This window comes from Anopheles darlingi, chromosome 3 (genome assembly GCF_943734745.1).
Source record: "Anopheles darlingi chromosome 3, idAnoDarlMG_H_01, whole genome shotgun sequence".
Taxonomy (NCBI): Eukaryota; Metazoa; Arthropoda; class Insecta; order Diptera; family Culicidae; genus Anopheles; species Anopheles darlingi.
In genome coordinates this window covers 27,878,439-27,889,758 of record NC_064875.1, presented here as the reverse complement: position 1 = coordinate 27,889,758, position 11,320 = coordinate 27,878,439, and the positions used below count along the sequence as shown (strand labels likewise).

General features: G+C 41.5%; 1 protein-coding gene across 1 annotated transcript in view; it reads left to right on the top strand.

Annotated features, from left to right (window-relative positions):
- Nucleotides 1-6,495: 6,495 nt before the first annotated feature.
- Nucleotides 6,496-11,320, top strand: part of LOC125954134 (ras-related protein Rap1) — a 10,671-nt gene continuing 5,846 nt past the window's right edge. Inside the window, exons 1-2 of the mRNA XM_049684180.1 lie at nucleotides 6,496-6,603; nucleotides 10,111-10,333. Of these exons, the coding sequence (XP_049540137.1) occupies nucleotides 6,515-6,603; nucleotides 10,111-10,333 (312 nt within the window). The 5' untranslated portion in view covers nucleotides 6,496-6,514. The remainder of the gene's footprint in view (nucleotides 6,604-10,110; nucleotides 10,334-11,320) is intronic.

The window sequence follows — 11,320 nt, the reverse complement described above, 5'->3', positions numbered from 1 at the left end:
TGGCAAATGGTGAGAACGAAGGATTTTTGGGTGTATTTTGAACGTCCACATGAATGGTTTTGATTGATATGTTTAAATTTATATTCATCGGATGAAATGCGTTGTCTATCATTTTCTCATCTATTTGAACTTTCAATCGAGATGATTTTGGAGTTAATTTATGCTTAAGTTAAGCAATTTCTTACACTATTAAAGTAAAACAGTGCTTTGATTTCATTTAATAAATGAAAGATAAGCGGTTATTACTTTTTATCTCGAAAGCAACTAATATGTTATATGTAGTTCATTTGCAATCAAGTTATTTTCTTCACGCGTCACGCTGATCCTTAAAAACTCTTGTAGACTTGACAGACATTTATTGTGGCCGAAAAATAACATGCAACCTACAATACAGTTGTAGCCAATATTTCTTGTTTAGAATCGTAGAACTCAAAATGTCGACTTTTAAGTGAAACGCTGGTTGTATTACGTCCTTATTACAAAATATTAGTCAGAAAAATGCAGACATGATTATGAATCAAATAGAATTGAAGCTTAGTCGGAAATTTAATAGGGATTACCGATTAAATGTTTCATAGATTTATTATGAGTCGTCAGCATAACTAAGATTGTTAGATAATATTTGCAATTTGTGATAATGGACAATGAGATTTAGAATGGGACAATCTATGATGATAGATATGATGCGCTTGTGAATGATTAATATAAACGCGAATGATTAATCAGGCCTTTAATATTGAATGAGACATCTATACCTGAGTATATTTGAAGTTTCGAGATTAAAAAGATGACAGATTAAAAGATGAGATGAAAATGATTTTAACGACAGTCATCCAAACATGTATGCTTCTTGCTGTGATGCCAAGAAAATTATTGATTAATGTTATACGAAGATTCATTCCGCATGATGTCAAATCGGACGTGAAAGATCGTTTCAAAATGTGTATCAGTGCACTTCACATCACAAGTTTTTTTTTGCTTTCTTCTCTAGGGAACACTTCCAGCATTAGAATCTTTCCTATATTCCGAAAAAAGAAACCCAACAGTAAGTCGCGATGACAAAGGAGTTCAGTCCCAACCCGTCAAACCAATAACACACCATATTTCAAACGCAATTTCTTTCAACCGTTTCTTTTTTTTTTCGAGGTCCAGTATAGGATCAGCACTCATGTAGGGCAAGTGACAGCTAAAAAATGGACACTTCTTCTCCTTCATTTTATTTCCTTTCTAGAACATTCTCTCTAACCCAAAAAGGGGTCACACACACGCACGTGCGGAGAGCTTCTTCGATTGATTTTCTGTCCGACCTTCAGGACACATTCCACGGTGGTGAAGCGTGTGCTTTGTGTTTTAATCGGTAACAGCAAGAAACCAGAAAGACTGACGAGGATATCCCTGGCCCTGGACAGTGACATACCCGAAACCGAACTCGAGGATCATAAGCCAAACTCATTAATCATGCCAGCTGCTGTTACTAGCACACTTGCCACGTTCCATTGGCCAGCGGATCTCTGCCGTGCGATGAAGTTCTCATTTTAAAACGAAATAAGAAACTCTTCCCGTCGTTGCCTTGGGTCGTAGCTTTATCTGGCGAACACTATGTAAAACGAAAGTGTTTGCCGGTCGTGTCTCGGGGGAAAAGGTTCTGGAAAGCACCCTACCGAAGGTGTCTTCAACACCGCACCCTCCCACCTTTCCGTTGGAGCACAACAACGCCATGGGAAACATCTCAATCATCCGCTCTCTCACTCTCACTGTGGAAAAAGGGACGATAGGGTAGCTGTCGGTACCGTTTCGACATTTCGGTAGGCTCGTCATTCTGCACCGATCTAGCTGACTTCTGGAGCGATTAGTTGGAAATGCTTGTGCTCCCCGGGGTTGGTTGGCCGGGGAAGGATAAAATCAAATGCTTCTCGGTTTCGTCTTGCTCCGTCTGACCGGGGTCCAGGGTCTTCTCTCTGAAGAAGGGTTCCGGTAGGTAATATGTTAATTTTCTGGTCCGCCTGTCCGGGAGTCCGGGAGCCTTAGCACCACAACCATGGCCGACCATTTCAATTATCATGGAAATCATGAGAAGGGTGCTTCAGCGGAGGTTTATCGCCTTCAGGAAGCATTAGCATGTTTCACGTTGGACTTTACATCTTGAATTCAGTCATTTGAGCACAGTTTTAGGAACTTAAGATGTGAAATTTTAGTTGAATAGGGCTTTCAAATCTAACTTGCAGTTTGTATTGATTAACTATTTCAGAAGTGCCTTATCGCCATCCTTGTATTAATATTAGGTCCCTGAATTAGTTCTTTCGACTCTGCTAAAAGTTGGCGCCATCAATTTTGGGCCAGTTTCACAGCCCCCTAAGTTATGACGTTTTAAAGTATAGCTAAATACCGCTAAAACGCAATTAGTAACTGCTCATAATATTGACTATAACATATTTTTTCTCGAGTTAAGAATGTCGAGTTTTGTGTCTCAAAAGTCAAATGTGTGGGGAAGTTTAAAAATCTTCTTTTATTTGAAGAAACCGACTGTTAAAAGTTATCGTTTTCCGATTTAAGTATGTGATGAACATGTTACGACATAAAAATAATGTTAAAGCTGGCTTCAAATGATTAGGGCCGGAGATTTTTACGTCATAGACACAGAACTTTCGGGCTAACCAAAAAGATGAAAAAAAAATTAAGATTAAAAGAGTGTCGTGCACTAAAACCTCTGGAAACTGAACATATTATTGATGGAGAATGTTATCGTCAACAATTAATCCATTTTAAGCGAGCTCTCGCTAGAAAACGGCCAGAATGGGATAACCGACATGATAGACTTATTTTTAAACACGATACCACATGACTTCATGTAGCAAAATCAGTGAAAAACTTTTCAGAAAACGATGCAAATGAAATACACCAGACATTGTTCATTCTGTATAAAGCTTGTTTGGTTGCCTACATTTTTTTTGGGTGCACCGACCCTCATCTCTGATATGACTTGACTCCGTGATGGCTGTTTGAAGACTGCCTTATTACTTGATCATAAATTACACTAACACCTATCCAACACTTACACTAACAGTCTATACTACACTACAATCTCATTTAATGTTAGTATCGGAAAGTGGATAGTTGAATGGCTTGCTTCAAAAGATGAGTAGTAGTTGAGTAGTGGAGCTCGAAAATTACCTGAAAGATACAAAAAAGGAGTGGCCAGCGTTGAGCAATATCTAGATGAATGTAATTTTTCTTTTGGTTTTGAATTAAAAAAGGTTTTGTTGAGGCAAAAAATCGAAAACACTCATTCGGGGTCCTAATATTTCAGAAGTACCTTATCATTATCCTTGTATTACTAGCATCTCATATTTATGACCCATAATAAAAAAAACGAAGCATAAACTAGACCGAACGCCGAACTCGCCGCAGGTGCTTCCGTCAAAGCACTAACATGACATTACGCTTGTTCCTCAATTAACCTTGGCCAACCCCTTGGCTGTCGACAGCATCCCTCCATTCCTTTCGGCCATGATCCCTGTCGACGGTAACGAGCAGCATGATAAATCATCAAACGGGGGGTAGCATCATAAATTAATTATAGCCCACTTCGCGTCCGCTTGGCCACGCACCGCTCCTTCCGCGGCGGTGTCCTCCCCCATTCTCTGCAATGCCAGTGCACGGCCCCGCAATTTTCCTCGCAATTACCTTTCCGTCGATTGGATTGGATTGGTGAAAAACTGCGAGACTTCAACGATGCCGCGGTCCTTTTTCCTCGCGGCACCCGGAAACACGAAACTCATCGGTTGCTATCGGGAAGGTAATTAAAATTCAGCAAATAATTCATGCGCCTACAGCATTTGGCACCGAGGAAATGGCCATGGTCCTGTTCTGCGTGCCGGGGGCTTTTGTCCCGCCTTCAATGGGAAGAGGAGGACACACAAAGGTCGTGGCCAACGATTGAACCGCACCGTCTACAACCTGCCAAAAAAAAAACCCCGCAAGCTCTCGACGATAAGAAGAAGCGGATCGGGATGGAAAAAAAGAAATCAATTATCGGCAGGAAATTGAAATCCGCAGTGCGTCGGATGCGGGAAAAGGTAAGCGGCGGAAATGGCGCTACTGGGTGCGCGATTGTGGTGAAACTGGTGGCCCCTTTTCGCTGCCCCGAGAATCGCTCGTTTGGCGTGGTTTACTGTAACGAGATTTCGGGTGAAATATCCTACGAGATGAATTGGCTTCTGATATCGGTGGGGCCGGCCGGATAAGATTTGAGCAGATCACTAAATTAACTGCCCTTGTGTGTGTGTGTGTGTGTGTGCGTGGATTTTGCGGAGGTGAATTTATAGCGGCTTATCTAGCTGTAATTGAATAATGGCAACCACGGTCTTCGCGGATCGCTGCTTTCATATTTATAGGTTAGCGATCACTCGAAGATTGTCCGGAATTTGCAGCGCAATTCTGTTTCCGAATACTCGACTCCGGCTCGAGTGTAGGAAGGCACATAAATTGAACGCTATCGTGGCCTGTGCCGTTCATTATCATACTGCAAACAATCTCCGCATCATTATTCACAAATCGGGACATACCATGGGTGGGCTGAGAAGCTTCCAGGTTGTTTTCCAGCCACCATGAATATTTGGTCTGAATATATTTTGAAATTTCATAGGAACCCCCGCAAATGGATTCCGCTTTCGAATTCCTGTAATCAAACTGTTGTGCTAAAAGCACGCAAACATTCCTGCACAACTGCGTTACAGCAATGACCACAACCAGCATGATACAAGAGCTGCAACTTGTTATATTACTGTTACCGGTACTCGAGACTATTGCTTAATTATTAATTATTAAAGCATGGAACAGTTAATATTTGGCCGCTAATTTTTAATCATTGCAGCGCGCCTAGTGGTCACTTTGGAATTCTGTTGACAATGTTTTAATCAAAGTAGTCTGTTTATTTAGTGGTAAATTTTTTGTCAAAGTTGATCCACGCCTTCAAAAGTTATCTCCGATGGAAGGCTAAGGGCGAAAAAAAAAAGTCTGCACACTCGCTAATAATAGTGAAAGCTATCAATTCAACAAAATGAATGGATTTTCGTTCCAACGATTTCTATTAGACAACTATCACAAAGAAACTATAAAAGTATATCAGAAATGTATTAAAACCAACTGAAATGAGGGTGATGTGCAACAAGAGGGCAAATGATGTAACCTACAGTACTGTGCAAACAATTTTTGGTGATGTCAAAATAAAAGTTTAAAAACTGATATAAAAAGTTAAGGAGTAAGATTCATCCTTTTTTTCCTAAAAGGCAATAAAAAACATATAAAATGACACCTTTCTTTTCTTTACACGACATTTTTCAGCTGACATAGGGCTTATTCTGTGCGGGCGAATATTATTTGTATCAGAGACCTCAAACGTATCTTCAAGCACCTTCAACAATGCCTTTCAAATTGCTTACCAAGAGTTGGAATGCATGGTTACAAGGTATCTACCCACACCAGGAGCAATATTCCGAAGAACTCTCGTCAACATGCAACGAATTCCATTCCGAGTAGGAATGGAATGATAACTGGTATTGATGATTGGTATCTGCTTTTCTTTTATCAAACCAGAACAAACGCTGCAAACGCATAATTTGCATACCATTCTGCGTGAGCATACACCTCCTACGAGACTCCGTAGGCGTGGCGTACTTCTTTGAGATGAGATTTGTTGCTGATCACATTAATCTGAGATTCGAAATGGTTTCACATTCTTAAGCTATTTCAAATCGCATTCCCGTTTCGCCAAACGGTCGCGCCAGCTCGTAGATGAGTAATTAGATTTCGCAATCGTATTCCTCATTCTGCACACTTCTGCACCACAAAGTGCGTGCGGTACGAGTTGGCCGGAGCGGACAAGTATGGTGCCGACAGAAAGCTGATCGTACTGACATTATCTGTGCCGGACGTGCGTCTTTTGGACGAGGCAGCCCGAGGGTTCCTGGGAGTGTCCTTCATCGGATGCTGGAATGAATATTAATTTTTCTCATTCTCAGGACTTCCCAGGGCAACTGGGCTTGGCTCTCAGCGGTCCTCACGGAGTTGGGGAGTGCGTTGACTTGTCTTTTCTGGTGAGAAAGATGATTGGGGGATCTCTTCACGTAGCTTCGTGCTCGTGGTTTCTTATCCCTCTCCTTCTGCTACTTATCCGTCTGCACCGGGCAAATCGGGGAAATTTGCTGGCGAAGGAAATGAAACAAACATTTTCGAGTGTAGAGACAACACCGAAAGCGAATCCTGCAGTGGACTGTGGATGTGTAATGCTTTGCCATTTCTTTTAATTTCAGCAAATCTCAGCGAGGAGAAGCCGGACTAGGGCCACAAGAAAGCAGCACAACGGAACAGCACCACCTCGGGGCATATAAAGCACAGCAACAGTCGGATACCAGTCCGACTAGGGAAGGATCGGTGGTCGGTTGCCGGTTGCTCCCGTGCTCTGCAGTACTAATTCAGCAGTTCCGGCTGGCAGGTCCGCTATAATCTTGCAAACATGAAGGGTAGACATCTACGGCGCCGGTTCAGCCTGCAGCCATCGTTCATGAAGGATGACTCGACCGAAGAGCGACCGAGGCGAGAAAAGTGAGTATATCAAGTACAATCGTTTCCCCTGATACCTCCTTCCCCCACCCCGCTCCATTACGTAGGTCATCACGGCAAATTAACCTATGGGCTGACTTGGTCCAGACTCCGTAACCGTAACTTATTGCACATCAACACAGCCGGGTAGCCGCCAACCAACAGGCTATACTTTTTGGGGAGTGAAAAGCTCCAAAACATGTTCACTGTGGTGAAGCTGCTTCTCAAGTATCCGGGGCTAGTTGCAAAGGACGAGCTGTGGCTGAACGTCTTCAAACAAAAAAAAACGTTGTGGACGTTGGGTATCGGCGAAGACTTTCAAGATTTATGGCATCTTTCTCTCTCTCTTGAGAAACCGAGCCGGGGCCGGGGCTTTATCGTATCGCCGACATTTTGAGACCACACAGTACACACACACACACACACACACACACAGCGAGAAGGCGAACCTATTTATCAACGCCAGAAGTTGTGTCACATAATCCTAAAGCCGAAAGGCGATGAGAAGCCTCACTTGGGCTTTGGGGAGGAGGAGGATTAAAAATGTTACCAATTTCGAGTGTTTCGAGGTGTTTCGATGTCGGTCTACAGACTTGCAAGATCAGAATAGGGTACGCTGAAACCATGATGAGATTATGGTCAGCGTGGAGCGCGCTGATTGTTTTGCTATAAATTAAAATTGTAGGAGCCATTAACCTGCAATTTGTAGCCATGATTTACAGGCTGAGAAAATCAGAAGACATTTTGTATGTAACACTAATTTACATACACTTTTAGTACTTTTAATGAATAGAAAATAATAACATACTGTTTTAGTATGTTCCATTGATACGTCCATAGTTCAAACTTAATTCAAAAGTGTTAAGAACCTTCCTAACGACGTGTTCAATGCTAGTTTAATCGATTTTAATTGATGTCTTTTTTGGAATTGCAATTATTGAAGAATTTACCCAACCGTCAATGTATATAAAGCATGCCAAAAGGATATCAGAAATCTGCAAGAAATTGTCGTTTTGGTAGAATTTTCATGAAAAACCTAAGTCTACAAACCTAAATTTAAAAGTTGGATGTCATTTTTTTCAGTTTTTATTCACTTTTTACTTTTTTGTCAGAAAGATTAGCTTAAAAAAAATTATGTTAGAAACAATCCAGTAATGTAAGAAAAACACACAAAAAAGTTTATCCACTTCATGTATGTCTTGTTTAATGTTACATATTACCACCATCGGTTGCAATAACAAATTGATCAACATCTTTTCATTGATTCTAACATAATACCAGAGATTTCTAGTAAAACTGTTTTTTTCAATTCCTTAAAATGATAAGCTGCTTTTGTTTTGCTTTAATTGAATTTAATTTTCAAAATCTATAAAATCGATTAGGGTTTTCCATGAAAAATCAGCCAAAACATCAATTTCTTGGAGAGATGGATAACATGTTTAGAAAATTATACTTAGACTGCTTCAAAAATGAAAGACAGCTTAATGAAATTTAACTCTCGGAGTATATTCTAACACATAAAAGATAAATCTCTCGTCAGTCTTAGCGAGAACCCATAAATGCTACACTTTTCAAAAACTATACTCACTTGCGCAACGTCGTTTAATAATGAAGCTTTGGTCAAACACCCAAAGCTCGAATGGGAAAGGCGGAAAGACTGAATATTAATAATATTCATCAAACCAGAAGCGAAGGTTCAAAGCACGATTGAATTGATGGCTTCCGAAAGCAAAGTGAGAACTTCAATCGTGAAAGCATTTCTTGCTTTGCACCGCCACTCCGTTACTCATTATCCATTTTGATTGGAGTCCATTCCAATCACTATCAACGCAGAAGGATGCAATTTATTTGTCCGATCTTACGTAAATTTCAATCTGTTTTTTTTTCTCTCAGGTTTTTAGAGCCCGGGATTGGATAGATTGATGCCCGTAGAGTGTTAAAGCATAAAATAAACCCAAAATCCGGGAATGATGAAGTGATGCGCGGGACGCGTGGAGATGTATTGATGTATGGAGCAGCTGTTTCAGCCAGTAACGCGCTACACGAGCGTAGCTAGGGAAAGCCAAAGGCAAAAGAGCGAAACCGAAACCAATCAATTTTATTCCGATAATGCATTGACATGGTGAAGAGGGGCCGTCGGGAGGGGGAAAAAGAAAAAAGGAAAAAGGAAAACACGAGCATACTAGGGAACGCGCGAGACCGGAGATCGGAGCGGAATTTACTTATTCTCCGCATGGTTTCCGCAGAGATTCGCCGGCACCGGATAAATTTCACATCGATGGTTCCCATGGGAAACTTTGTAAAGTCATGTTTTCTTCACTTTCCGTTTTCGCTACTCGCTCTACTACAATGATTACCATTAGAGCAATTTTGAAACCACCACCACCACCACCACCACCAGCAGCGGTCCAGCTTGTGGTGAGGGGTGGGGCATTGGATTCTGTTAGATTTTTTTTTATTTTCCCAACGGGCGGAAAATCTAACTTATAACTCCGCGGACATTCCTCGAGCGAGCGCGAATCGCGGACCCGCGGTGTGTTCGCTGGAATCTTTCGCTTTGGTTCGCTCCTTTTTTTCTTTTGGTTCTCTCCCATTTCCCGCGCCATTGTCAATTGTCGGTGGAAAGATGGAAACTCTCCATCATTCGCACACTATTGGCGCGGTTGTTGTTGTTGGTGCCGGTGTCGGTCTGTCAAGCGAGTGCGTCTGGTTTTAGTGAAGTGAGTGCTGAAGGAGTGCTGAGGGAGTGGAGAGCCGCGAGGGGGGATCGTTTGGGCAAATAGACGCAGCACAGATCGCAGGGGGCCCCGGAGTGCCGAGAGGTTTTGGGTGTCGTCGTCGACCACCGAACCGAAGCCCGAACCATTATCTCATGGTTTGATGGACAGGAATTTCTCATCTACCTTGTTTTTTTTTTCTTTTTTTGCGTGATTGTTTTGCTTTAATTCTTGTTCAATCATCTTCACATTCCCGTTGTTCGAAATGTTTTCGCTGGATGATTGCTTTACCTTTGCGCCGTTAGCCTTAGAATAATGTTGGTTCGAGACCGACGCGGCCATGATTTGTGAGGCATTGCGTTGGAGGCCAATTTATTTAAGGTGGGCTGTAATGGGGCCGTTGATTTACCGAAACGCCGAGGTTGTCTATTTTCGCATTAAGATTATTTATGGTGGAATATCATAAATATGCTGCTGAATGCTATCCATGTTGATTTGAATACATTATACAGCTACAGAGGAATTTAGCGGAGGTTCTCCTGAACTGTGGTACGGTGAGTGTGGGCTTCGTTTTCTGTATTCTAATTTATTTATAAATGTTAAAACATTCGGTTAGTCGATGCTCATATCCTAAAACCATCGTTCGAATGCGTTCGAGAAGAAGTTGCTTTCCATTTACGCAGTCATTTATCGAAAGCCGTCAACAAATTGCCGAAAACGCACATGAAGCACACCTCTAATGTCTTCCTCATCATTCACACACCTACCTACACACACTTATTGTCCCTTGCAGGCCCATAAAGAACGATGAAAATTCCATAAACTCCAACGTGCGCCACAAGATCGTGATGATGGGTGCGGCCAAGGTGGGCAAAAGCTCGCTCATCACCCAGTTCCTGTACAGCAGCTTCTCGCCGAAGTACAAGCGAACCGTGGAGGAGATGCACCACGGACACTTCTCGGTCGGGGGCGTAAATCTTACCCTCGACATCCTGGACACCTCCGGTTCCTACGAGGTACGTACCGCTTTTTGACTATTTTTGTAGCGCCCTGGGGGTCGTAGCCAAAAGCAGCAAGCAGGCATGACAATAGGTTTCCCCCGCCTTCCTGGTTGTTTCTTCCTGTTTTTTTTCCCGGAGTGGGACGCAGCAAACAGGAGGTTTTAAGGGAAACTGTCGAGTGTAGCTGCTTTCCAGGCATTGTCTTTGATGTTTCCCCTCTGCTGAAGACAACCTGCCCGACAAAGTTGACAATGATGTTTGTTCTACGTTCGGAGAATTTCCTTTTCTTTGTTAGCTGATGCAGTTCGTCTAATTTTGTAATGGATTTTGTCCGTTAATGTAGTTCTGGTTGATCGTTTCTTTTTATTTTGGTGTTTCTAAGGTTGGTTCATGATAATAAAACGAATAGATGAGGTCATGGTATTCAATTCTTTCATTCACATTTATTTTTTACATTTTTTCATGAACATTAATACTTTTAAAAGTATTGAAAATCGAATAGTATCGAAGCAAAACTGGCAAAGTGGTTATTTTTTTAAAAATCGTGCCTCATATACGGCTCATTGCATCTTACTTCTTTGAAGCGATGAAAGCAGCATACAAAATAAATCGTAGTATAAAGGCTACTAGAATGAACCTATTGACGTGTTGAACACATTATCAACACACTTTTTTCTAGGCATCATTAAGTATTTATAATACTTTTCGATACTTTTTTAATTCAGTTATGTAAAATTTTAGCGAAAATTGTATAAACCATCTTGCTACTTTGAAGTGCTTTTCCCAAAACCTACGTTTTCAAAGTTGGTGCCCTCGAAAAACTCGATTTGAATCGAGCGATTTGAAATTTTGAACACATAATCTGTACACTATTTGCCAGGTAGCCCCGTCGAGTTTTTATAAAAATTGTTCATACTTTTTTTTAAATAATTTTTTAAACTGTGTTAAACTCGTTGTTTGAGACAACATCGAAAAAAGCAGCACTTTTTCAACTTTAAAAAT